General features: G+C 55.1%; 2 protein-coding genes across 2 annotated transcripts; one reads left to right on the top strand and one right to left on the bottom strand.

Moving 5' to 3' along the window:
* Nucleotides 1–2,331: 2,331 nt before the first annotated feature.
* Nucleotides 2,332–7,756, bottom strand: SNCG (synuclein gamma). Its single transcript, XM_010953727.3, has 5 exons — nt 6,804–7,756; nt 5,983–6,024; nt 5,529–5,656; nt 2,865–2,936; nt 2,332–2,637 (listed from the first exon to the last, which is right to left on the bottom strand). The coding sequence occupies exons 1-5, from the start codon at nt 6,922–6,924 to the stop codon at nt 2,623–2,625; spliced, it is 378 nt and encodes a 125-aa protein (XP_010952029.1). The 5' UTR covers nt 6,925–7,756; the 3' UTR covers nt 2,332–2,622.
* A 249-nt stretch (nt 7,757–8,005) lies between these two features.
* Nucleotides 8,006–23,596, top strand: MMRN2 (multimerin 2). Its single transcript, XM_010953726.3, has 7 exons — nt 8,006–8,230; nt 16,500–16,628; nt 16,716–16,822; nt 16,924–17,004; nt 17,746–17,910; nt 18,077–19,864; nt 22,385–23,596. Exons 1-7 carry the CDS (start codon nt 8,067–8,069, stop codon nt 22,768–22,770), a joined length of 2,820 nt encoding a protein of 939 aa, XP_010952028.1. The 5' UTR covers nt 8,006–8,066; the 3' UTR covers nt 22,771–23,596.
* The last annotated feature ends 3,626 nt before the right edge of the window (nt 23,597–27,222 follow it).

Genomic DNA, 27,222 nt, shown 5'->3' on the forward strand with positions numbered 1-27,222 from the left:
ACCTGGGCCATCAGAGGCTCCTCACCCCCTCCCCATCCTTGGAATGTATGCCCTGCCTATAATTCCCATTCTAGCAGCCATTTCAAGGATGTAGCCTTGAGAGAGTAAGGTGTTGTTGAGACCATCTGGACTGAACATATGACTGACTCCAGTTACAGCCTCTATAAACTTTTAAGATTCTGATGGTCCAGGGCAGAGATCTACTCATCTTACAGTTGCCCAAGACAAGCCTTGTATGTAAGTTCTCTTGCTTATTAAAACTGCCACCTACCAAAAAAAAAAAAAAAAAAAACAAAGAAAAGAGGGGCAGATTGCCCAAGTCTTCTCAGATAAGGAGAGGGAAGAGGGGAGAGCAGTTACTCCTCTAGGGAAGTCAGGAGCACGTGATGGGGGCTTAAAGGCAAAGAGCTTTGCTGGTGCCCATGGGGTGGGGATGAGGCTTCCTGGACAGGACAGACCTTGCTGTGTGACCACAGAATCAGGCCCTGAGTATGTGTCAGGGGTAGGGGTAGGGAGCAAGCAGCAGGGACACTGTCAGGTTCCTTCAGCTGAGGAGAGGGCACTGGGATCCTGGCGATGCGCTGTCCCCAGGGCCCTGGTCACCTGAGTGGGCCTAGCTCCTCCTCACTTTCTGTCAGGCACACCCAGGCCCCAGGTGGCCTCTTCCTAGGGCATGTGTTGGCACGTGCAGGCGCTGGTGAGCAGTGTCTGAGCCTGGGAGCAGGAACACCCCAACCGCTCCGAGCCTCTTCTAGACCCTTCACTTCTCCCATGGTAGGGTTGGGTGGGGCTGAGGACCAGCAGCTCCCTGTTCCTTTCTGCCTCCTCAGCCGTGGATGCCCATGGCCAGCAGGCTGGGGTACAACCCTGCTCAGCCATGCTTAACTGGGTTTCCAGCCCTTACGGCTGCCCTTGACCTCTGCTCCTCACCACGGAGGCAGGATGGGAAGGCGGTGTGGACCTGATCGTGTCTGCAGGCAGTGTGGACTCAGGCTCTGGAGCCAACACCCAGGGCTGGAGGCCTGGGGCAAGCCACTTAGATGTTCTGAGCCCAACCTGGGTGTCAAAGGAGAGGGAACCCTGCTCTCTGCTTAGCTGTCTCTGAACAAGACTCCAGAGTGTGATGTCAGTAGCCCTTCCTGTAAGAACCACCGGGGTTTCAAAACAACCCGGGGATGGTGGCACTTGCCATTGATCCCCCTGAAGCCCAGGCAGTCCGTGTGGACCTAGCAGAGCAAGGGAGTCAATTCTGGAGCTGGGCCCCCTGGCCCCGCCGCCTCCTGCCCAGTCCCCAGCTTCCTAGCTCTGTGCCCCTGGGCAAGTTATTTAACCTCTCAGTTTCTCAGTTCATTCTCGGTGAAACTGGGGCATACGGACTATTTGTTCTGAGGATTAAACGAGGCAGAGCACGGCGTACAGCATCTGACACCTGGGAGGAGCTCAACAAGAATTTGCTTTCTCTCTTTTTCTCTCAGGGCGGAGGCTTCCTCTCCTGCACCTCAGCTGTTGTGTTTTCTAATGATGCTTGACAGGCCTCTTTGGTGAAGGAAAGGAAAGCCCAGCCCAGCCCCAGCCTGGCGGGAACACAAGGCTGGGTGGGGCCAACTGGGAGGAGCCCTGGGGTCAAGGCCTTCTCTGCCGAGGAATGAACAAAGGGTCCTCGCTATGGGTTTAGACTTCACATCTTTAAAAGTTACCGTCTGCTCCAGGGAGGGGTGTTAGGTGTCCCCGTTCCCTTGAAAGGACCCTGGAGCCAAAAACACACGTGGCTGGAAGGCCCAAGAGGTCCGTCCTCACCCCCTGCTGTCAGTGGAGTCCACCCTGGAGATGAGCCAAAGCTCAAAACCTGGGGTGTCCAGGTCTCATGCTCTAGCAGACAGCGTGTCCTGGAAGGTGTCTGCAGGAGCCAAAAGCAGGGCCGCCACCTCCATGTTACAAGGCGATGGCTGGACTGGGCACATAGCTCAGTGGTAGAGCGCATGCTCAAGCCCCAGTATCTCTGTTAAATCAGTCAGTTAATCAAGTAATTTAAAACACAATGATGGTGATGAGGAGAAGTCCCTGAAGGCAGCGCTTGCTCTCAGCAGGTTTCAGAAATGCCCAGGATGTCCCCGTAGCTTACCTGGCCCAGCTCTTCTTCCAGATCCTTCACTCCACCCATGGTGGGGTTGGAGGTCTGGGGACCAGCAGCTCACTATTCCTTTCTGCCTCCTCAGCAGTGGATGCCCATGGCCAGCAGGCTGGGATACACCCCAGGTCTGCTGGGTTCCCAGGAGGGCCCAGGGGCCTCTTCATGAATGAGGCAGCACAGAGTGGAGGCATGGGCAGGTATGTAGTGGGGACTTGAGTTTTATTTGGAATCATTAAAAAAAAAATTCACAGCAGCATCAGTGGGGTCAGAAGGACCGGGAGGCAGGGGGCGGCAAAGGAGGGAAGTGAAGGCGGTCGTGGCAGCACGGGAGGACCAGCCTGTGGGCAGCCGGGCAAGGGTGTGGGGACCATGGGTGGCCCCGCAGGTCACACTCCAGGGCAAGGCACTCCTTGTGCTGGGAAGGGATGGTGTCCAAGGCAAAGGGGATGGGTTCCTCAGGGCCTCCGCAGCTCACTTGTGGCCCTCTAATCTCACCCACTCTTGGCCTTGGAGAGAGAGTGACTTTCACACACAGCTCTGGGCCCCCACCCCTCAGTGGCCACCCTGGGTGGGGTGGGGACAGGGATCATCTGAGGGGGTCATCCATGAGGGGACCTCACACTCAGGCTCAGGAGGCTGCAGGTCAGGAGACTCCCCTGAGGACTCTGAGGCCTTGGGAGGGAAGCAGGCTTGCCCAGGGACCCCTGTGTAACCTCAGGAGCCCAGCTCCTACCTCCTTGGCCACTTCCTCTTCCACTTTGGCTGTCTCACCCTCCGGTGACGGGGCAGGTTGCTCCAGGTCCTCCTGTGGGAAAGCAAAGGGGATGTGGGACCGGGTGGAGGGCACAGAGCCCCCAGCTGCCCTGCAACCAGGGTCTCGTCACCCTGGCCTCAAAGAGGAGTAGAGGTCCTCATCACCTTGCTGTATGTGTCTGCTGGAGGTGAGGGAGGTGGGGTCAGACTGCCCATGGAGGTGATAGAGCCTTGTGAAGGAATCACAGTGGGGGCCCTGTCTGATGGAGCCAAGGCCTTCTGGCGGTACCCAGTACCCTTGATCTCAGCTTCACCCCCAAAAGCTGATACTGACAGTCCCTGGTTGGGCCTCCTCCATAATGAAGCCCAGTGAGGTGGGATGAGGTAGGCAGTGGCCCCTGAAACCCTAGGCCTGACCCCACCCTAGGTGTAACCTCAGCAGGATAAGGGTATGTGATCATGTGATTCAGCCTGAATCACAAACCCTTACCCTACTGAGACCCCAAACAGCCCTAGGAGGAGGGGCATGTTATCACTGTTCACATGGGGACCCTGTGAGTAGAGAGGACAGCTATCTATCTCAAGGCCTCAGAGCTCAAAGCAGTGGGGCTGGAAGGGATCAGGTCTGGCTTGCTCCAGGCCCACCCATATCCCCAGTAGCATGAGTGCCTCCCTCTTTCCTTCTCCCTGCCTCCTGAATGGGTGTGGGCTCAGTCTGGTCTGGTTGGGAGCAGCAGGGACTATACAATCCTCTCCCACTTCTCATCTCCTTCTACCTGCCTCTACTCAGCCAGACACTTGCCTGAGATTGTGGCCTGCCTCGGGGTGGCCAAGTGACAGCTGGTAGGTGGGGCCAGACTGGATGATCAGTTAGGACCACAGTCTCAGCACCTGCCTCTGGAGGGTCCTACCACCTGTGTGCTACCACAGGGCTATCCCACCTCTTGATGGACTGGGGAGGCCAGAGTTGGATGAGGCTCTCCAGGCAAAGGGCAGGTGGCCACCTGCCTAGTCCTGTTGCCCCAAGGTGGGTGCATAAGGCCAGTGGCATGAGCGGTCAGACAGACAGGCAATGCTGCATCCTTCTACCGTTCACTGGAGGGTGAGTCATGACAGGTTTTTGGGTGTCACCAGGAAATGTCTCTCCCGGTAGCTCCAAGGGCCCACCGGCCCTCCTCCAAAGTCAGAGAGGAGTGCCGAGGCTTCCACTCAGAGGCCCAGGGGCAGCCTGGCCCCATCCCAGGGCCTGTTCCAATGGGCAGGGGGTGGGGGTGAGGGAGGGAGGGGCCTGGCACCTCCTGTGGCACATATGGGTCCTGCCCAGGGACACTGATGATGATGATAGAGTCACTATGCTCTCCATGAGCGAGGCATAGCCGCTTCATGCGGGCCATTTCCCTGCATCATCACACAGCCCAGTGAGGTGGGTACCCTCACCACCCCTCTCCCATTTTACAGCTGAGACAATGGAGGCCTGGAGAGGCTGAGTAGCTTCCCAAGGTCATACAGTTGGAAGAGGAAGAGCTGGGAGATAGGACCTGGAGAACGTATGCTGTTCCCAGAGCCAGGGGCAGGGTGACCCCCTGCTCTCCCATCCACCCACTCCCTGGAGCTGGGATTCTTAGTGATGGGTGCCTGGGATTCTACTGCCGGGAGGGGGCTGTGCCAGGCAGAGGAGCTCTCTAAAGGACAGCCTTACACAGAGCTGGTGACAGCACTGTCTCTAAGAGGAGCACCTCCTGTCCCCAATATGAACGCGCTCCCACCACGACCCCACGTTCACACAGTTTCTCTCTCAGAGCACAGGCTCGGAACCTGGGCTGCCCTGGGCATTGCAGGCTCACTGGGACTAGCCGTGGGACCCTGGGCACATTACTTGATCTTTCTGTGCCTCACTGCCACACCCTGTCTCGTGGGATTTTGTGCTGATTAAATGAGTTAGCAAGTGTAAAATGCTTCAATCAGAGCGTCTCTGCGGTGGGTGCAAGGACAGTTCTCCCAGCCGGCCTCCGCCTCCTGGGCGTGCCCCCCGCCCCCTCCCCGTTCCTGTGCGCTCTGCGGCCCGGCACACACACGTGCACACTCTCAGCAGGCGCAGGCACGCACTCACGCATGCTCACAAAGGCAGAGGCGGAGGGCGTGGTCAGAACCCTCACGGTTTTCCCGTCACCAGGGGGCGCTGCTTCCCCGCTCCTCGGAGGAGGAGGTGGCAGCCCTCCCCACCTCTCCACCCCCCTCCTCCGCCAGGCTCGGTGGGGAGGCTGGACACTGGGTGGGCGGTGACTCGGCAGCTCTGGCCTGCTCTCCACTGGCCGTGAGAGGCTGCCTGTCACCACGTAGGGCCCACTGGACCCCGATTTCACTTGTAAATTGTGATATCTCCTAAATGCTGAGCACCATCAAGAGGGCGTGGTTTTGAGCCTCACTTTCCAGTTGGGCCTCACGCTGCCTGCCTCGTAGGCGTGTTTGTGAGGATTCCAGAAGTTAATAGATGTGACAATACCAAGCACGGACCAGGACCCCTAAGTCTCCATGTACCTGTATGTCAGCGGGGTGAGACTGCCTCCTCCCCAGCTGGTCTCCCTGGGAGCCAGGGGAAAGGATGGCACTGGTTTGAGGGCCAGGGCTGGGGACAAGGTCTCACCTTGCGCACCACTCCGGCGGTGACTGCGATGTTCTCCGCCTCCTCCACGGTCTTGTTGGCCACGATGTTGACGCTGGAGACCACGGCCTCGCTCACGGCATTGGCCTGCTCCTTGGTCTTCTCAGCCACTGTGGGAGGAAACTGGTTGGCTTTGGCCCTGACCCCTCCCCCACCCCAGGGCCTGGCCTGCCCACCAGGCCAGAGCAGCTCCTGTCCCAGGGCACTCAAAACCCTAGTTCTACCGGAGACCCTAGGCTGCCCCCTTTTTGAATCCAGGGGAGCTCTGATGATGATAGGGGTGGCCCACCCTGGGTCTAGCCTCAGATTCTGGAGAGGTCTGGGTCCATGTACAGCTGAAGAGGAGGGAGAGGCTTGGGCTTGGGCCTTCAGTACCAGGGTGCAGAAGTCCCCGGACATCCCTGCCTCCATGTACCCTGGTTCTGGGGCTCCTCACCTGAGGTCACACTCTGCACGACACCCTCCTTGGTCTTGGCTCCTGCGGAGGAAATGGAGATGTCAACCCAGGCCCACCCCTCCTGGTGCTGGGAGGGGAGTGGTCAGGGCAAACACACTGCAGAACAGCTGGACAAGCTGCAGGGTAGCAGCGGGTAAGGCTGGTGTCTGGGCCCAGCCATCCCTTCAAAGGCCACTTCCTGCTGTGTCTGGAGGAGGGGACAGATGGGAAGTGGACAGGACAGGATGGGGAGACGAGAGAGACAGGCCTAAGGTAGGGTCCGACCTCGTGCGGGTGTGGCCTAGGCCTCTGAAGCAGCACACGATGGGGCCAGCAAGAGCTGAGTCATCAGCTTGGCCTCTCCTTCAGAGGGAGCTGATGGGGGGGTGGAGCTAGACAGGACCCTGAGGGTCTGTCTCCTCTGCCCAGACCACCCCCTTCCCTCTGACCAGGGTGGGGACCTGTGGCCTGGCTGTCGAGCACCTGCTTGCTCTGCCCCCAGGGCTCCAGGCTCAGTGTGGTTTCTTATCTGTCAAGGGGCCCGTGGGTGATGGCGGGGCGGGGGCGCTGGGGTGTGCATTGGTGTGTGCACAAACAGGTGTGTCTGAGAGCTGAGTGACCCTCTTTGCTGTCCTGCCCCAGAGACCCCAGGGGCCCCCTAGGAGGCCCAAACAGTAAAAGAGTGGAGGTGCTCCAGGGCAGGGAGACCCTGACTTTACAGCCAGGTCCTCATCCCTCCCAAAATGCCTTCCTGGGGCCCAGGTAGCTGGGCGGCCACCGAGCTGCCCCGCCCTGCCCGGCCCTTCCACGCCCAAACTCACCCACATACATGACACCCTCCTTGGTCTTCTCAGCCGCCTCTGTCACCCCCTGCTTGGTCTTCTCCACGGCGCCCACCACACCCTCCTTGGCGATGGAGAAGCCCTTCTTGAAGACGTCCATGGTGGTGGGCAGGGACAGGAGCCTGACTCCCCAGGCGAACTGTGACTGGAGCTGGCTGGAGTGCTGCCGCAGCCGCTGTCCCGGCTGCTGCCTCTTATTGACGCCAATGAAATATTGATGATGCAGCGCGGCTGATGGGAGCCCAGCCAGCCCAGGGGTGGGGGCGGGGAGGGAGAGAGGGGAAGAGGGAGGGAGTGGGGCTGCCGCTACCTTCTCCCAGGGTCCCCCGAGCCCCTGCTGGCTCAGTCCTCCCCTCCTGCCCCCTACCCACCCAGATGGGGCCGTAGAGGGCTGAATATATCCTTATCCATCACTGCCCTTCATTCATTTGCTGCCCTGCATGCCCACAGGGGTGGCCCTGACTGGATGCTCCTGGGCCTGCAGCTGCTGTCTGTGTACCTCTGGGGCAGAGAGAGGTCAGAGAGGGGAGGTGACTTTGCTACCAGTATCCCAGGTAGGGCAGGGGTCAGAGCCAAACAGACCTGTCAGGCAAGAGTGGCCAACCTCCCAGACGGGCCTGGGCTGCCCGGCTACTCACTAGCACCGTGGACGCCCCCATCCCGGGCCTCGGGCAAGGTCAGGTGGGGGAGCTGGGGCAGATACACCAAAGGGCTCCCCTGTGCCCTGGCCCTGGCTACAGACTGTGTTACTCTAGGACAGCTCCTTTCTCCCTCTGGGTCTCCGCCCACCTGCTGGCTCCCACAGCCCAGGGGTGAGAGATGCTGAGTTAGACAAGAAGTACCCCCCACTTCCGGGCCACCAGCATGGATGGGCAGCAGGTTCCCTGAGACTCATCCAACCGCTTCCTGCCGCCCCACTCAACACCCGTGCACAGCTCCTGACTCCCATGGGTACATGTTTGGTGGGGCCACCTCCCCCCGGGTCTCCCACATCCCCAGTGTCCCTGACCCAAGTCCTCTCAGGGCACAGAAACTGGCCTGCGTTGTTGGCTGCCTCTGCGGGAGCCAGGCAGGGGGTGAGGGGGGCCGGACGAGACTCACCGGGTGGGCCGGCCCAGGCCACTTCCTCTCTTTGTTGTCCTCGTGCTTTTTTTTCCTTCTGAGACTTAACTTGAAGACAACGTCACCAGCAGCGGCAGTTTCTGGAGTCACCCACAAAGGCTGAGTCTGCCCTAAGCCAAGATGATTCTGACGCTGCTGCTGGGCCTCGGGGGGCCCCTGGGCTGGGGGCTGCTGGGGGCCTGGGCCCAGGTCCCGGGTACCAGGTTCTCTGATCCACACAGCCCCAGGCCACCTGGGGTCTGGAGGGCAGAGGCTGAGGACACCGGCAGGGACCCCATCAGGCGGTAAGGAGGGCCTGGGCCTTGGGGAGGAAGTGGTACAGGATCTGAGTCCCAGCTCAGCCAAAGCAGGGGCTCCCTGGACCTCAATTTTTCATGTGTGAAATGGGCTCACACTGTCTATTTGCTGGGCCAGCTGTGAGGCTGAATGAAGTGCTAGGTTCCAGGCTCCCCTTTAAGAGGCCACCCCCAGCCAGCCTGGACTAGGCACCCTAGGGCGCAGCCTAAGGACCACAGGAAGTTTCCTGCCTGGCCCATGGCAGGGGATGGCCCTGGGGGTTAAGGGGCGAGTACTCTTTGCCATCAACCACCAGCATAGAGTGCTGAGGGCCCGTGGTTCCAGAAGTTTCCAGCTGGCCTGGGAGTGGCTCCTGTTCTTTGAAGTAAGTCAGTTCTGAAAGCTGAGCCCAGGTGAGGCTGGCCTGGCCTAAGCCATAAAAAGACAGATGCTCCTGGGGACTGGATTTGGATCTGAGTGCCCAAGGGGCTGATGTGGGTCCTCAGCCTGGCCCTAAGAGCCAAGCAGTGAGCAGCCAGGGTGCCCTGCTCTATTTCCAGAACAAAAAGGAGGTCGTGGCATCCAGTGAGCTCTGCTTCAGGGCAACCCCTGGAGATGGGCAGAATGGTCTTCTGACTGGACCAGGACACCATTTTCCAGTCTTTTTATTTATCCAGGGCCAGGGATTGATCCTCTTGCTGATAAGGTGCTGGAATCGTGGGCCCTTCCCCATGGTAGCCTGTAGTCGGAGCAGCAGGTGCCACTTACTGGGCCCATCTTTACTGGGCTAGGCATCTTGCCAAGTGTTATCTCAGTTAATCCTCCCAACAGCCCTGGCTGAGCCTGAGGCTCAGAGAGGTGAAGCAGCTGGCCCAAGGTCACACAGCTAAGGAGATCTGGAACCAGGATCTGAGTCTGATTCCAGAGGTCATACTCTGGTCCCTGGAACAGTCAGAGGCAGCCCAGGTCCAGGGGTGCTTATTTCCCCCTCCATCCACTTGCCCCAACCTCCACAAACAAATAAGACTTGGTGGAGGGCTTCTGAATGGATTTGGAGGGTGATAGGGGCCAACTTATACCCACCCAGAGCCTCCCATCTGGCTGGCTGAGATTCCCCATCATGTTGGCCTGGGCCGAATCTGCCTGGGACAGTGCTCATCCAGCTCTGACACTTCAAGGTGAATGTGTTTGTTGGACACTTTCCCGAAAGTGGATTTGACTGGGGAGAGGTAGGAGGGTGAGAGTAGCTTGTGGGCACTGCCTGTTGGTGATGGAGGGGTGGGCCATGCGAGAGGAGAGGGGAGAAGTTGGACCTGGAGCGCTTCCCTTCCTGCCCCATCGCTAATTTGGCTCAGAGCCAGGAGGTGCAGGTGGCTCTTGGTGGGGGACACCAGCTACCCAGCTCTGATTTCAGGACCAAGGACCCAGCCTTCCCTCCCCAAAGCCATTAGCTCCAGGCTGTCTCTGGGCAACCTGGCCCCAGAGGGTGGGAAGGAGGTAGGAAGTACTTCTCTTTCTCTGCCACCTCCTGGCTCTGGGGAGGGACTGTGTTCCCTTAGCCCCAAGGAGGCCTGCTGGTCTCCTGCCCACAACCCAGAAACTGCAGTCCCCATAGGTCAAGCCCAGGTTGTCCAGGCCTCCGGAGGGGCTGGTGAGAAAGGAAGGAAGCTCTGCGCGGCTTCCTTGTGCTGATTGCTTCCCGCGATCCTGCAAAGGAGAGAGGCGGAAACCCAGCCCCAGCCCCGCTCCTGCTACAGGGGAAGGGGACGTGAACCAGGCCCTCCACACTCAGCCTGGTGGGCCCACTGCCCTTGGCTGCCGGAGCTAGGCCCCTGCCCTGCATTTGCCCCTCACGCCTGTGTCTGGGGCCACAGGGCCAGAGGAGGTCCCGGACACAGACCCAGATGAGACCCTTTGCAAGGAGAAGCTTGAGCAAACAGCTTGGTGCCGGATGTCAGGGCCCAGGATGGAGGAGGGACATGGTTGGATGCTTCCTAGGTCCCCTGGGACCCTGAGTGGCTCTTTCTGTGCTCCCTGGCTTTGGTGGGGGTGAGGAGAGCAGGAGCTTATGATGTGGGCTCCTCAGATGCAGGACTGCTTCCCAGGCAGGACTAAGCCAGCTGTGGGGACTGAGTCAAGACCTATGCAAAGTGCCCCATCTCCGCATTGTTGTGACAGTGCTGTGAGGTCACCACTGTTCTCCCCGCTTTACTTGTTATGAGGTTCAGAGGGGTGGGGTCGCCAGCCAGGGCCACACAGCTTCTAAGTGACAGGTCAGAGGTAAGGCCCATGTCGCTGGGCAGCAAATACCAGGTGTCCTCTGTTCTGTCTCCGCCAAGACAGATGGGAATGTAGGAGATGGCTGTCCAGCAGCCCAGCTGGCCCCGGCCGCCAGCATCAGCCTCTTCACAAGGAGTGTTTGCAGGTTTTGCAGCTGGGAGCTTGTGGCCCAGAGGAGTCACGCATGTTGCTGGAGGTCACACAGGAGCATGTTGCTGGCTGCCAGTCTCTGGGCCACCGTTGTACCTCCTGCACCTGTTTCTGTTCTCCAGGGCACGGGGCTCTGGGCACTAACAGGGAACAGCCCCACTGGCCTGAGATAAACGCTCAGGGAATCCTGACTCTGGGCTGGACACCGAGTAGGCCTCGGGCTCCTCTGCCAAGGCCCCTCTGTGGCTCAGAGACCAAGGCAAAATTCTCCCCTGGAGTCGTCACATTCACAGCTGCATTCAGGGCCTCAGAAAACAAGGGTTCTGAGAACACAACCTCCTTCCCCAGGAAGACTGAAGGGGCACTCAGAGGTGGGTTTTACTGGCTGGTTAAGAGGCACTTAAGTGTCCCAGTGGGCTGCGGTTGCAGCACATTTATAATTCAGGAGGCCCCGGCTAACAGCCCTTTCCCTGCTAGAGGCTTTCGCTGCCTTCCTCGAGCCACCCCCCCCCCCCCAATCCCCAACAGCCCGCCAGGGCTCCAGGGAGGGGCTGGGGGTGGGAATCTTCTCCATATTTCCAGGACTGGAGGAAGGGCCTTGCTCAAGGTCACCCTGACTCTCTCCTGCCTGGGTGGGGCATCAGGCCGGGGCCATGTCGGAGGCCCAGGACAGACCCAAACCAGGCTGGAGGACTCCCACACTTGTTTCTAGGCTGGCACCTGCCTCTCAGTAGGCCACTGGGAGATGAGGGTGCCAAGAGGGCCCAGGCCTGAGGCCAGGAGTCGATGAGAACAATGGGGTGCTTCAGAGAGCTGGACTGGGGGCTCAGTGGACCAGCAAGAAACTGCCAAGAGCTGTAGGAAACCAAAGCATAGGTCAGGAATGTTCCCAGGGCTTCTGGGCCAACAGCCTGTACTGTGCCAAGGGGATGGGGCTGCCAAGGGAGGGGACCGTGGGCAGGGAGAATAGCGGCTGCTGGAGCCTGAGGTTTGGGCAGGTCAGGAGAGAAAGTTCCTGGGCAGGAAGGGTGGGTAACACCGCTTTTGGTTCTGGGAAGCTGAGGTGGAAAGTCCCGGTTCACTCCCTGGCACAGTGACCCCGTGAACCGGGGGCGCAGGACTTCTGGACCCTCTACTGTAGTTTAGAGGGTGTGCGAGGAGCAGAACTTTGTTCGGAGCAAGTGTCTCTCAGCCTTGCACTCTTGACATTTGGGACCGGCCAGTTCTTTGTAGTGGGGGTGGGGCTGTCCTGTGCATCTAGGGTGTTTCGCATCATCCTTGGCCTCCACCCACTAGATGCCAGTAGCATCCCCACCCCCTGAGGTGTGTCACCCACAAATGTCTCCAAAAGCATTGCCAAATACACCTGTGGGGAATCCCCTCTTCCCCCAACCTGCGCCCCATTGAGAACAACTGGTTTAGAGAAATATTTCTCCCTAAGCCTGAGCACGGGGCCCACGGCAGGGTCGGGGGCCACAGTTTCTGGTCCTTGAAACAGTCTGTACAGGCGGCCACCTCGCCCCAGCCTGACCTGTGGGCCCAGCACTGTCACAGCCCAGTGTGTCAGGGATGTGCACATCCTTTGCTTCCGTCCCAATTTTCAACTGTCCCTTTTATCAGTTGCTAGTCCCTTGGGGATGCTCGGGGCCCCTTCCTGGTCTTGACAGATCTTGTGCCGGCGTCCCACTGATTTCATTATTTGGCATTAGAGTCGGTCATGAAAGGTAGACGAGAATCTTTTCCCTCATTGTATTCCAAAATATTCGTACCTATTCACCTGCGTATTGTCTTCCAGATGGAAATTATTTTATTTACTTTTAAGGTTTTGTTTTCTTTTAATTAGTTATACACACCTGTAAGCAAGGCTCAGGAAACTCCAGATGGTGGGACAAATCTGGTCCCCTGACCTGTTTTCTAAATAAAGTTTTATTGGAACACAGCCACGTCCATTTATTTACATCCTGTCAGTGCCTGCTTTTGTGGTACGATGGCCGAATTGAGTAAATTGAGTAGATGGGAACAGAGTCTGTTTGTCCTGGAAAGCCTAAAAACCAGGGCCCAGTACTCAGAAGGGCCCTGCACTTGGTTTAATCTCTGTTGTTGCCCAAATTTTCATTTTGCACTGGACCCCACAAATTACATCTTTGGTCTTGTATAAAATATTTACTATCTGTTTACTATCAGAAAAACTTTGACGACCCCCTAGGTTACAGTCAAACAGTTTTCCACAAGGTTTGTTGAGACAAGAAGCCCCAGCCCGCTGTGGTCCCCAGCAGCAATGACCGTCAACTGTTCAGGTGATTCTTGGGGCATTTACCTCCGTATCTCTAAGTAACACGCTTATATTGCCACTTCTTGGGAAGTAGCATTATCTAGGATTCTGATCTCTTTCCTACTCCATACCCCAACCCAAGCACACATGCATAGGAATGCATGTGCACACACATGGGGGCACACACGTACACACGCACACACACACGCACTTTCCAGTCATCAGTATCCCCTACTGTCATTTTGAATAGTTATGTTCATATGACTTACGTATGCTCCTTAGAATGGAGATGAAAAAACTATTCATCTTTCTCCCTCCTTGCACACTTTTGGTTTTCCCTGAAATAAACAATCATCTTAATTTTTTTTTCTCTTTTGCTTAGGTTTCTGTCTCTCTGTTACTATTCAGTTCCAAGCTGCGGGTAGTTGTCCCCATCTGCTTTCCACTGTCGTTGCCATCAGGTATTTGACCACGTGTGTCCTCTTGGAGACCCCTCTCTCAGAGCCCCAAGCCAGGGTCTAGGCTGGACCGTTGCCCACTCAGCCCCTGCCTCTCATTGTCCCGCGGTCTCTGTTCACCTTGTTTCCGGGCTGGAACTTCTATTTTCTGACGCCGTGCTTTCTTCATTTTTGGTGTTCTCCCTTGCTTTGGCAAAGCGCTCCTGGCAGAATGATCCTCAGTCCCGGGCTGTGCCTAGAGTGACCCAGAGGGCTTCAAAGTGCTGGTGCCCAGGCCCCAACCCCAGAGACTCTCCTTTAACCGGCCAGGGGTGGGGCTTTCAGGCACCCGTGTTTAAGATGCCACAGGACTGCTTTTGATGTGAAGATTTGATGGTAGGATTGCAAACTACAGCCCTAATAGCTCCCCATGAGGGTCCCGGGGAGGGAAAGGCTTTGAAATCTGGCTTGTTGAACATTTCTTTATTCTGTGCTCCTTAAATTAATAGTTCGGTTGGGTATAGGATTCTAAACCGGGAATAATTTCCCTTCAGTATTTTGAAGGCAATTCTCCACTGTGTTTTAGTGTCCAGCATTGCTGTTGAGAGGTTCAAGGCTATTCTAATTACTGGTGTTGGGGGGTGGGGTGGGGGTGGGGTGAGGGGGCGGGGCTTGGTTTTTCTCTCTGGAAAGTGCAGAATCATTTTCATTCCCTGAGTTCCAAAATTTCACAATGATACTCTTTGATGTGCGTTTATTTTCATCATGTTGTGGGCCCTTTGAATTTGAAATTCCATGTCCTTCACTTCTGGAATATTCATTTGATCGTTTTTATTGATGCCTCTCCCCTGCCCACCCTCCCCCTCTCTTTCTGGAACTCCTATTGTTTGGATGTTGGAGTCCCAACACTGGTCCTCTGTTTTTCTGGTCTTTTCTGTCCTATTTTCCATCTCTCTGTTTGCTTTTCTTTTAGGGAAAACTTCTTTAACTTTACCCTCTAACTTTTCTATTAAGTTTCTTCTGGAATTCTACCGTAATAGTCTTAATTTTCAGGGGCTCTGTTCTGCTCTCTCTCAGTGTTCTTCCCCCATTTCTAAAGTAGCTTCCTGTTCTTATCTCTTGGATGCAGTAAGTTCTTTAATCAATCTGGGAATATTGATGCAAATTGGGGGGAAGTTCTTTTCTCCCCGCACGGTCTCACTTTTCTCCAAGTTGATTTTCTTCCATTTGCTTGTTTTGACCTCCTGCTTTTGCAGGAGATTTTACTCAGGGGTCATCCTTAGCTGTCTGCCCACTTAAGAATAGACAGGGCGGGAGGCTGATTGGAAGCCGGGTGGCTGGGTGAGGCTGTGATCTGTTTAGCTACCAGATGCTCTGCTGGACTAGCTTGTTGGGGGAACCCCTGGCATTAGTGTCTTTAGGTCTTTCCTCTTGAGTGGGGTCATTTCCCTGACAGGCTTTTCCAGGCTGCTGCTGAAAGGATAAAGTCTGGCTGCCAGGCTTCTGGGAGCCAAGTGGGAAAGTAGGGCGTGTGGTCTCAGCAATCAAAATAAATATGGTCCCTCAGTCCCCTTCAGTCTTTCCCCTGCCATCCTCAACTGCACCCTTGTGTGATGGAGCCTGATGGGCTTGGGGCAAAGATCAGTTCCAGAGAATTAAATCTGAGCCCCGACAGCCACTCGATCACCAAGGGCCCTGAACGTTGCCTCCGAATATCTCACAAATATGGTCATTTCTCTCCACATCCACCCCCGATCCAGTCCAAGCTGCCAGCATCTCCCACCGAGACCCCTGACACCACCACCTACGTCTTGACCCCTCCCATCCTTTCTGCACCCTGGGACCAGGGTAGCTCTTTCGTGTCACTTCCCTACTTAAACCCCTCCATGACTCCCCATGCCTTCAGACAGACTCCTGTGTTCAGCCGGCACTCAAGGCCTCCTGGCTTCTTACCCCGTCACCTCTCCTCGACAGCCCTCTCCCCAGCCCCACCCTCTGCACCTCAGTGGGGCCACATGCCTCTGTCACAGCTCCTGGTGCCTTACTTCACTCTCCATGTAAGACACAGCCCAGTCATCATCTCCTCCTGAAAGTCTCCCCACATCTCACACTGGTCACACCGTCTGAGATCACCTACTGTCCCTCGGGACCCTGAAGAGAAGGTCCGCTCCTCCATATCGGCACTGAGCTGGAGCCCAGCACCTGCTCCCACAAGGTGCTATGTTGAGCTGAGCCGTGGTGGTCATTATCACTCTGCTCCGAGAGCTGCCTGTTGGGGGAAAGGCCCTCTGACCCCTTCTCCTGAGTCCATCAATTCTGCCACCACGCCCGTGAGCTGGGGCTCTGTCAGCAGTGAGCACCTCCCAGGTGATCAGGATGCCAAGTGCGACCCCAAGCCACTCGGTAGGACCTCAGTGTGGCCCAGTCTGCCTTCCCCTACAACTGTGTAAAAGTCCATTTCCATAATGGCCATAATGGGGCACGGCCAGGGAGCAGATGCCTTCCCTGCAGCTGGGCCTCCAGTGAGGAACCGTGTGGGCTGCAATGGGACAGGCTGCCAGGGCGCCAGAAGGGGCAGAGCAGCCGTGCTCACTGGACACCTGGAAGGAGCCAGGCCCCTGGCTCTCATCTGCCCATCTGGAGGAGGGTGTCACAATCTCCATCGGACAGGTGGGAAACGAAAACTCCCTGAGTGCCCTGCTCAAGGTCACACAGCCAGAAAGTGTGGAGGATTTGAACTGGGGACTCTGCAGCCCCAGCAGCACTGCACTGCCTCCCTGGTACCAGGAGAAACAGGGAGAGCCCTTCCTGGCTCTGGGGGGTGACTCTGCTCTGTGGCTCTGGGGAGCTCCTCAGCCTCTCTGTGCTGACCTGGAAGTGGCGGGTACTTCTGGGAAGGGAAGGCAGTGGAGCAGAGGCTCTTGCAGGCAGAGTATGTGGAGCTTTTGCTCTGGAGCAGAGGGATGAATAATGCAGAGCACTCCTTTCGCAGGTTAATGGATTCCAGGATCCCGGGATTGGGTGGGTCAGAGAGGCAGGGAGTGGGGCCGCTCTGCACTGGCCCGTTGACCTCTAGGGGGACTTAAGGGGGGCCCAGGTGTGGCTCAGACACTCTCTCCTCTGCTTGTTTCTTTCCAGCAACTGGTGTCCCTACCAGAAGTCCAGGCTGGTCACCTTCATAGCTGCTTGCAAAACAGAGAAATTCATTGTTCACTCACAGCAGCCTTGTCCACAGGAGGCTCCAGACTGCCAGAAAGTCAAAGTCATGTGAGTGGGGGTATAGCAGGGTGGCCCATTCGTCCCCGCCCTGTGATGGCTCACCCTGGAGTCGCTGAGCCCACCCTCTTCCCCCAGGTACCGTGTGGCCCACAAGCCAGTGTACCAGGTCAAGCAGAAGGTACTGGCCTCAGTGGCCTGGAGGTGCTGCCCGGGCTTCACGGGACCCGACTGCCAGCACCACGGTAGGATTCCCTGTGGTCCTCCTCCCCCTTCCCCTCTGATCCTAGAGGTCATGCAGCTCCTTTGACCTCTGGGGTCAACATCTGATGCTTCTTCTCTGCAGATCCCACGGCAGTCCCCGAGCCCGAAGATGTGGCTGAGAGCCTCCAGGAGCTTTGGGATGGGCCAGTCAGCTTTGAAGCTGGTATGCCACTTTCCTGGAAGGCGCAGGAGGGACGGGGAGGCAGAAGACACCCTCGTGCCCAGGCCCTTTCTCCTCTGATAGGGCAGTGCTATTCCAGGAAACCTTTGTTTCCAGATTCAGTGGGGGTCCCTCTGTGGCCCTGTCTCACCCCAGCCCCACACCCAGGTGGCCAAGTTCACAGGGTCCTCGGCTACCTGCCTGCTGGCTCAGCACACGCCCCTCTTCTCCTTGACCCCATTTTCTCGAAAGGACAGCTTCATTGGGCACCCTCCTTGCCCCTTGAACTGCATAAGCTCCCACCCACCCCTCGCCCCTAACCAGGGCCAGGAGGTCATGCTGTCCCTGCTCTCAAGTCAGCACACAGAACCACCAAGAGACACCATCTGTGAGGCCTTTCAAGGGCGGGCCACGGTTGGGATAAGCAAATGAGTTTCATTGCGTGGCTTAACTCCTATCTATTGACAAGGATTGCCTAGAAAGACATCGGGAGGCCATGTCTCTGTGGCTGAGGAGGAAAGTTTGCCACGATGGATTAGTCATGTCTGTCATGGGTGTAGGGGGCGGGGTTAGGGCTCACTTGCCAACATTTGCCCTTCTGGAAGTAAAGGCTTCTAAGCTCCTGCTTAGAGGCCACCAGGACACATCTCCCTGCTTTCAACCCCCAAATCTCCCCTCTGGACCTCATGTTGTGCCCAGGCCTGGGGAGTGAGACCTCGACACTAATCTCTCCCGTGTATTCAGGCCATCCTGCTGCAGAGGTCAGCAACATGGTGGAGGAGCAGGAACACCGGCTGGGAGATCTCCAGAACGACATTCACCAGGTGGCGGATAGCCTCCCAGGCTTGTGGAAGGCTCTGGCAAGTAACCTCACAGCGGCAACGACTGAGGCAAATCAGACAGATCTGGGTGAGTGGCAGGTTCCTGGGGCTGAGGAAGAGCCTGGTTCTGTCCAAGGGGATGAGTAGGAGGGGAGGCAGGAAGGCCCAAATCTCAGTGGCCTCCCACCACATTTGCCACCAGGGTTGGGATGTCTGCTCCCCAGGGCTTGTGTAAGTGCGTGCGTCTGTTGCAGAGTTCCCTGGCAGATCCTTGGAGCAAGTGCTGCTGCCTCACGTGAACACCTTCCTACAAGTACATTTTAGCCCCATGTGGAGAAGCTTCAACCAAAGCCTGCACAGCCTCTCACAGGCCATAAGAAACTTATCTCTTGATGTGGAGGCCAACCGACAGGCCATCAGGAGGGTCCAGGAGAGTGCTGTGGCCAGAGCTGACTTCCAGGATCTTGGTGCTAAATTTGAGACCAAGGTGCAGGAGAATGCCCAGAGAGTGGGCCAGCTGCGGCAGGATGTGGAGGACCGTCTGCAAGCCCAGCATCTTTCCCTGCACCACTCCCTCTCGGAGGTCCAGGCTGATGTGGATGCCAGGTTGAAGAAGCTCCTTAAGGCTCAGGAGTCCCTGGGGGCCAATGGCAGCCTGGTCCTGGCAGCAGCAGGGGCAGCAGCAAGGCCAGAGCCAGAGAGCCTGCAGGCCAGGCTGGGCCAGCTGCAGAGGAACCTCTCTGCGCTGCACGTGGTCACCGCCCGCAGAGAAGAGGAGCTACAGAGCACCCTGGCCGACATGAAGGCCACCCTGGCCCAGCACGTGGAGGAGATTAGGGAGCTGTATTCGGAATCTGATGAGACCTTCGATGAGATCACCAAGGTGCAGCGGCAGGTGGAGGAACTGCAGGTGAACCACACGGCGCTGCGCGAGCTGCGGGTGATCCTAATTGAGAAGTCGCTGATCATGGAGGAGAACAAGGAGGAGATGGAGCGGCAGCTCCTGGAGCTCAACCTCACTCTCCAGCACCTGCAGGGCGGCCACGCGGACCTCATCAAGTACGTCAAGGACTGCAACTGCCAGAAGCTTTACTTTGACCTGGACATCATCCGAGAGGGCCAGCGGGACACCACGCGTGCCCTGGAGGAGACCCAGGTGAGCCTGGACGAGCGGCGCCAGCGGGACGGCTCCTCCCTGCAGGCCCTGAGCGGCAGGGTGGCCGCTCTGTACCAGGCGGTGGAAGCACAGCGGGCGGAGGGCGAGCGCGCGCGGGCCGACGCGGCGCGGCTCCGGAGCCAGTTGCGCGCGCTGGGCGGCGAGGTGAGCGCGCTGCGGGCCGCTGAGGGCGAGATCCGCAGTGAGGTCGGGAAGCTGCACAGCTCCTTCTCGGCCCTGCTGGAGGACGCGCTGCGGCACGAGGCCGTGCTGGCCGCCCTCTTCGGGGAGGAGGTGATGGAGGAGATGACCGAGGAGGCGCCCGGTCCGCTGCCCCTGCGCTACGAGCAGATCCGCGCCGGCCTGCTGGACGCCGCCAGCGGGCTGCAGGAGCAGGCGCTCGCCTGGGACACGCTGGCCGCCCGGGTGGCCGCCCTGGAGCAGGCTTCGGGGGCCGGCGGGCAAGGCGAGCGGCTGGAGCCCAGTCGGGACGCATGGCCAGGGGAGGTCGTCGGGACGGACCCGGAGGGGCTGGCACAGGAGCTCCAGCGCCTGAGCGCCGACGTCGAGCGCGTGGGCCAATGCTGCGAGGCCTCCGGGGCCTCCTCCCTCAACAGCTCCCTCGAGGGCCTCCGCGGGGCGCTCTCCACCGCTGAGCGCGGCTTGGAGCAGCACGAGCGCCTCTTCCACAGCCTCTTTGGAAACTTCCAAGGACTCGTGGCCGCCAACGTCAGCCTGGACCTGGGGAAGCTGCAGGCCATGCTGAGCAGGAAAGGGAAGAAGCAACAGAAAGATCTAGAAGCTCGCAGGAGGAGGGACGGAAAGCCAGTGGAACCTTTGGAGGATGCGCATGTTAATGTCAAAGGGCCGGCGCTGTGGGAGGCAGGTGAGTTTCCGGGCCGCAGAAGGCCAGGAGGAGTCTTGGAGGACAGGGTTGTCTGCCAGCACCTCTTCTGCCTCAGAGGGGGTGTGGGTGAAAGAGAACAGGATGACCATCAATCACCACTACTCAGGGCCGGCTTTGCCCTTGACCTACCTTCCATTCAGGCGTAGAGGCCTTTTAAGCTACCCGGAGTATTTCTTAGGAGGTAGAATTCACAAGACCCAACCATCAGTGAGCAGGCAGAGCCCTACTGAGCACACGTCTGTAGCTCATATATACACCCCTGCCTGCCTGCCGCCCTAACTGTGAAGCAGGGAGTGGGGGCTGCCTCTCTTTCCTCCATAGCACACCCCAAATCCCTCTGTTTCAGCTCTTCCCCACCACCCCCTGAAATTCACCCCACTATGTGTCTTCAGCTTTCCCCTATAGGTAAGTGAGTGTGTGAACAGGTGCTGGGACACCCCTATCCCATCTGCTGTGGACAGCATCCCACAAGAGGTGAATACAGGGGAAGGCTTGGGCCCAGAAAGGAGCTCATTCTGCTAACACAGAGGACCCACCCTGAGCCAGGTCCCCCATGGTGCCTTTCCTGGGCTTTGCCATGTTGAATCATCACAACCGCTCAGTGATATGTTATCACTGTCCCTTGCCTGAAACTAAAGCTTGGTCAGGAAAGCATCCTGCTCACACAGCTAGGAAGCAATTTAGAGGAACCCTTATCCCAGTCTGGTTGTCTCTAGGGTGCTGGCTCTTCCCTGTGAAAGGCTCTTGACTGGGCCCTGCAAAGCCCTGGTCTTGGGAGGCTGGCTCTGAGACCGTCTTCCTGGGAGCAGTGAAGGCCAGGAGTCGTCCAGGAGGACGTACTTGCCTGTTTCTTCCTCTGTGAAGTGGGGGGACCACAACTTGCCTCAAAGGACAGTTAGGAAGACTAACAGATACATTTACCAAAAACAGCACAGGCTTGATACTTAGTAGAAACCAATGTTTTCCAGTTTCCCTGGCATTTTCAGGGCTGAGGCTGTATCCTCCCACACTCTTACATCTTTTTCCCTGTTGTGAGGGTGCAAGGCTTCAAGAGCCTAATAATTTAGGTATCTGAGTTTACCACTGCAATATTTTATTTAAAAATATTTTTGTCTTAGAATTAAAAATAAAAATTTGCCCTTATTTGTCTTATGGGAAGGCTATAGGGTTTGATTCTGTGCCTTGCTGGGAAGCCCACTCTCAGTCAGCCTGCTAGCAAATCAGTGTTCACACAAACCTTCCATCTTCTGAGGAGCACGCTTGGCGGCTGGCTGCCGGCGGCCTCCCTCTAAAGCCAGACTCCAAGCCTCGGGCAGGCTGGCGTGAGCGAGTGTCGCCGGCAGAGGGCGCGCTAGACTGGCCTTCCTTCGGCGGGGCGAGCGCGCCGCCTCCTGGGTGCTGGGGGGAACTGCAGAGCCAGCAGCGGGCCTCTGACGTAACAGTCTTAGATGGCAAAGCTATTCTGAACTCTAATTCTCAGGACTTCTTCCAGAGCTAGAGAACAGCAAAAATTTTGTCATTTACAAGGATGATGCTGAACCCGGAGCCAAGGAGCGGGGGCTGTAGTTCTGGGATTTGAGTCACTAACTGCTGTGCAAATTGCTTCTCCTTTAGGTCTTGGTTTCATCCCGTGAGAAACAGGGAGCAAGGTCTCAACGGGGCGCGGATGGGGGGATGGGGGGAGGGAGAGCACGCAAGAGAGACCCAGCAACTTTCCTTTTCTGGGCCTGTTTCCCTCTCTGTAATCCCAGGGTTCTTTGCAACACTTTGAAAATATTAACATGACCAGCTTGAAAAGACTTTTCTTCCCTGGTCCCACCTGCTTTTCTCTTTCTCCAGGTTCCTGTGCTAAACATGGCGCGGGAGCCACCCTTCATTGCTTAATTACCTCAGCAGGCTTAGCATGATTACTTTGAGGATAGGTAATGCTTTCTTTCCCCTGGGTATCTCAAGATCCCTAGCAAGTGGCAGGAGTCTGGGAGTCAGACACCTGGGTTTGAGACCCGTCCCAGCCTGCCAGCAACAAGCCATATAGCCTTGGACACTAGTTAAGCACTCAAGACTCAAGTTTCCTCAATCACAGTACTTACCTCTCAAGGAGGTTGGACGGAAGAAGGATCAAACAAGAAAGTGCTTTGTTAAAATGTACACCAGTAAAGACAACAGATTTGTGTTTCCCTTGCTCTTTTTTTTCCTTCAATTTTTTTAAATTTATTTTTTAGGGACTAGGAAGGTAGGTTTATTTTTACTTACTTATTTATTTATTTTTAATGGAAGGGATCGAACCTCATGTCCCTGTCTCTTAACTATCGAAATACTGAGAGCTGGCCAGTCAGTTCCCACTCACTGAAACACATTGCTATTCGGAATCTCTAGGTTATCTAGAAATAGTGACCTATTTGTAGTGTTAAGAAGGTGAGGAAGGCAGGTCTCAGGGTATAATTTTGCATCCAAGGCAGGGAAGGGCTGAGTCACTGACACTTCCCTCTTGCGTTCCAGGCTCCCCAGTGGCCTTCTACGCCAGCTTTTCCGAAGGGACGGCCACCCTGCAGGCGGTGAAGTTCAACACTACTTACATCAACATTGGCAGCAGCTACTTCCCTGAACACGGCTACTTCCGAGCCCCCGAGCGTGGGGTCTATCTGTTTGCAGTGAGCGTTGAGTTCGGCCCAGGGCCAGGCACCGGGCAGCTGGTGTTTGGAGGTCACCATCGGACCCCTGTCCACACCACCGAGGAGCGGAGGGGTGGCAGCATGGCCACTACCTTTGCCATGGCCGAGCTGCAGAGGGGTGAGAGGGTGTGGTTTGAGCTAACGCAGGGATCGGTAATGAAGAGAAGCCCCCCAGGCACTGCGTTCGGGGGCTTCCTGATGTTCAAGACCTGAGCACCGGGCGCAGACCAGACGTCGTGGACTCGCCCAGCTCTCCTTGGCCAGGGGCTCAGGCCAGGGTTGGTCTGGAGACCATCCAGTTGGAAGCCTTCTGCAAAGACAGTGTGGTATGTGTGGCCTCCCTCTTGACACACTGGGTTTGGCTGTTTCTTAGCAATGGGAAGGACTGGAATGCTTCTCTCTGGGCAGGACCTGGTCCAGGGAAGTGTGAAATGAACTTGGCTCGGCAGGCCTTCTGAGGCAGCGTGGCTTGGACCCAAGCTCCTGGCCCAAACCCTGTGTTCTGTAGCTTCTTTGGTGTCTTGCTCCTCCTGTGGTTGAAAATTTCCGTTCAACACTTTCTCCCATTGCCTCTTCTCCCTTGTCTTATGCTAGAAAAATCATTCTTTCCCGGAAAGAGTATGTTTCAATGGAGGTGACGTTTGGGACAATATTGGAAACCATTCCCCTCCCATGGCAGGGCGGTAGGAGAAGCCCAACCCGTTTGGTGTCTGTTGGTCAAAAAGGGAGACAAAGACCTGGTTGCGTTAACCAAGGGAAACAAAATTAGCATCTTTTCCTTAGTTTCAGTCCTTCCTTGAATTTATCGTAACTTTAAATTCACTTCTTTTTCTCCTCGCCTCACAGAGGGTAAAGGCCGAGACATGCCCAGCATGAACTAAACTGTGTATACCCTTCACCTTTTTTGCTTCTTCCAGTAGCTTATGACACCCTAGTTCTTCTCGGCATTTCTAACCAGGAACGGAGCTGAGGGAGGGAAGGAAGACTGTAAAAATCCCCCTCGACAGTGATCAACTTTGAAATAAAGCGATGCCCTTCAGACCTTTGCCTGGTTCACTTGTGGCGAGCAAAAGGATTTGGTAAAGTAGGTAGAAAGATGGGACAAAATGAGTGATTTGGGCGTGTGACTTTGATTATTCCAGGCCATATTTGACTTCTCAATTTCAGTTAATTCCACAGAAAGTACTCAGAGGCTTTCACAGTAGCCAATGGCATTAATAACATTGGAACAGACAGTACAGCTCAGGGCTACAGTTTTTCCACAATATCAATAAATGATTTTCAAAATCAAACAAAAAAATCACAGATCCTAGTGCAAACTGGCTTGGGAAAGCAGTCATCTAGATGACTGGAAATGTTTTAATTTTGGGAGTAGGTAGTCAATATTTGTTGAATATAGTCTTCTCCCTAAGCAAATCAGATTGGTCTGGGTATTGAAAAAGGACGGAGTTGGTTATCAGGGTTAACAAAGTTCCCAGCCCTTCTGATGTTTTAAAGGGTTCATTAATTCCAATAATTGCCCCTTGGAATTTACCACTAAACATGGTGTGCTCAATGCGCTAACATATCAGTGTTAAAAGGAACAGTGTGCCAGGCCACTCTGCCACTGACGGTTTGACCGCAGGGTAAATCACAACCTCTCTTGAACTTCTCCGTCTATAGTACCAGGTGGTTAGTCTAACAGCTCCAAGTAGTCTTACTTTTATTACCTTGACCTCAGGTTCAACTCCTGCCTACCTGCCCTTCCCTCTGGCCAGGGCCTCCCACCTAGCACAGCCCAGTGACCAAGACCAGTCCTGACCCAAGGCGTGATGTACGTGGGCCACCCCTGACCAAAGGCTAGACAGCCAGTACCGGGTCACCCTGGCTGCTTGAACGACCATGCTGTTTCTTCTCTCTCCTCAATCCTGCTCTTACTGGTCAGGCTGTGCTGATGACTAAGTGGAAATATTAGGGTAATACAGGCTTATTAATTAAGATTTTCATTTGGAATTTATTGCACATAATAAGCAGAGTGAATTGACTTCCTCTGTAAGGGGCATGTCTGCCAGCCCTCATGCGGCCGGTGCTCTTCAATAGGAAGGTTATTAATGAAAGTGCTAACTGGTAAGCTCTGGCAGCAGCATGGATGAGTCATTCCGGAAGTTTCTGGGGTTAGAACTGGAAAAACAATGATTCTTTTAAATTGGGTGCTTTCCATGCAAATTTCACAAAACCTTAATTATCAAGTTTAAGTGCAAATTTTCAGTTTAAACACTTCTATAATACGGACCCCAGATTAGCAAGAATTCTAAAGTTCATTTGATAGATTTCTTATCTCCACTAATATCTCTGGGTGGAGACTGAGTGTCCCTCAATTAGACCCCACCCCTACCCCCAGTTACCCAGGCCAGTGTGTAAACACTTGTAACACCCAGAACAAGACAATGGCCTGAGCACAGAGTGTTATCTCCAAACCTGACGGAAAAAAAATACACAAAAGTAAAGCAATAAAAAAACATCATTAAACAACAAGAAAGGGTACCATAAGCAGATCAGGAAATTTCAGTAATTCCTGAAAAATAGGAAGTAGAGGGGAGCAAGTACAAAATGAATTAGCAGGAGGAAATCATAACCCCAAACATTTGAGAGATGGGAGTGATTTCAGGGGAGCCCCAAACTCAGCCGCTGATACACTTGAGGGAGCCGTGGAGGAGGGGCAGTCAAGGCAGCGGGCGGTCAGCCCCAGCCGTCCCTCGCCTGTGCCCAGCAGCGGGCAGCAGTGGCCTCTGTCTCGAGCTAGAGCACTGCTGGTCAGGCCTGAGCTCCCACTCGCAGGGCAGCTACTGACTCTTGGAGGCAAGTCCCCCCCACGCCCAGAAGACACGTATAACCTGATCGCAATCAAGACCCCCCAGGAGTGGATCCAGAGATGTGTCTCCACAAACCACAACACAATGTCAGAAACAACTGTGACCTTTACTTCTATTTCAGAAACACTGTGAAGAGGATAGATGGTCTATTAAAAAATTGTTTCTCAACACTCTCCTCTCCTCTCACACTCTGAAGCTCCTCTGGTCTCCCCTGATGTTTATCTTGAAAACATCAAAGACTCTTCCCCTAGCTCTAGCCTGAGTGCCATTCCTCCATCCTCCTGCATCTAGAAAACTCCCCGGAACCAGGCCCAACAGTGACAAAACTCTTGGGCAGGGAAGGTAAACGAACAGTGGGGAAAGCCTGAACCGTCTTGAGTAGGCGAGAAGAGAGGAAAGGATTACTTCTTACTTTTGCTCTAACAGCTAGGCCCATCCTCCCTGATAAAGCCAAGAAGATGAGGAACACAGACCTGAGGTGAGCAGGGGTTCACACAGATAATCAGTTGCCAAACATTTGCAGAAAGAGGTTCTGAAACTCAACAAACTGAAAATTTGGGGATATACGATCTCTGGAAACAGTACAGGAAACTGGGAATTTACGTTGATGATTTGCCACCCAGATCCTGGTTTCTAAATACTGCCCTCCCCTAAAAGGAACCAAAGCACCTTGGGGAGATGGCTGACTCCGTGGCCGGGGCAAGGAAAGTTTCAGACGAGCTTTGAACCTCTTAATGTGCCCCAAAGCAAGACACACTCAAAAATGACACACGTGTGTCAAAAGGACTCAGGCGCCAGCTTGATGAACTCCCAGTAGCCAAGTCTGGGTCAGTTTCAGCACCACAACAAATACTGACCTAGTAGATGATAGCTTACTGAATAAAATAAGAATCCACCAGTCCATAGTGATAATAAAAAATAAACAAGAAAGGGAGCATTCTTCCTTACAGCAGAATGCCAATTAATAATGGAGATGTAATACTGGTATTAGAAAATCGTCCCTTTGTAACCACTGATAACCTCACAGTAGAGGAACTAGGTGAGGACCACCTTCAACAAGTGATCGACAGTCACATCATCAGAGAAAGGACACGCTGGAGCCACGGCCCCTGATGGGATGCCTCGAGAAGGACCCAGACATCAGGTCCGCAAAATCTGTGGCCTTTACTCTAGAAAATGTCAGTATTGCAAAAGACAAAAGCTGGAGGACTGTTCCAGATTAAAGGAGAGTAAGGAGACTTGACAACAGTGCAAGGTCCCAGGCAGACTCTGGACCAAGAAAATGTGCTCAAGGACTTTATTGGAACAACTAGCAAAACTTGAATAAAGTCTGCAGATTATGGTGTAAATGTTAACTTTCCTGATTTTGGTAATTGTGCATAATTGGTTATGTAACAGAATATCCCTGAAGTATTCAGGGATAAAGAGGCGTGAGCTCTGTAGCTTTGAACTCTTAAGTAGTTCAGAAAAAAGGATGTGTAGTTCTGTGTGTACACACACAGAACAACAGAGCAATTGTGACAAAATGTAAGAGGTTATGAATCTGGGTGAAAGGTACGTTGCATTCTTTATATTATTTTTGCAACTTGGGGGGAAGCTCTTAATGTTTTGAAAATACAAATAACGTTAAAATAAAATTTGTTGAAATAAAAATACTCAGGAGATGGGCTGAAAAGCAGAAGTCAGGGTGAAACAAACATAAGAGACTGCTTAGAAATGTGCAGGAAACATCCAGGGGACCTAGTATTTGTATAAGAGAAGTCCTAGAAAGAGAGTGAAAAAAGGGAAGGGAGTAAAGAAGTAATGGAAGAAA

The sequence above is a fragment of the Camelus bactrianus genome, chromosome 11 (assembly GCF_048773025.1).
Source record: "Camelus bactrianus isolate YW-2024 breed Bactrian camel chromosome 11, ASM4877302v1, whole genome shotgun sequence".
Lineage (NCBI taxonomy): Eukaryota > Metazoa > Chordata > Mammalia > Artiodactyla > Camelidae > Camelus > Camelus bactrianus.

Excerpts from the sequence above, each read along its gene's own strand:
- SNCG (XM_010953727.3), bottom strand. The coding sequence starts at position 6,924 with ATGGACGTCTTCAAGAAGGGCTTCTCCATCGCCAAGGAGGGTGTGGTG. Across the intron at positions 6,025-6,803 it reads GGAGGGTGTCATGTATGTGG|GAGCCAAGACCAAGGAGGGT; the intron begins GTGAGTTTGGGC and ends TTTCCTCCGCAG. Across the intron at positions 5,657-5,982 it reads CGTGCAGAGTGTGACCTCAG|TGGCTGAGAAGACCAAGGAG; the intron begins GTGAGGAGCCCC and ends TTCCTCCCACAG.
- MMRN2 (XM_010953726.3), top strand. The coding sequence starts at position 8,067 with ATGATTCTGACGCTGCTGCTGGGCCTCGGGGGGCCCCTGGGCTGGGGG. Across the intron at positions 16,629-16,715 it reads TGCCAGAAAGTCAAAGTCAT|GTACCGTGTGGCCCACAAGC; the intron begins GTGAGTGGGGGT and ends CTCTTCCCCCAG. Across the intron at positions 17,005-17,745 it reads GCCAGTCAGCTTTGAAGCTG|GCCATCCTGCTGCAGAGGTC; the intron begins GTATGCCACTTT and ends CCGTGTATTCAG.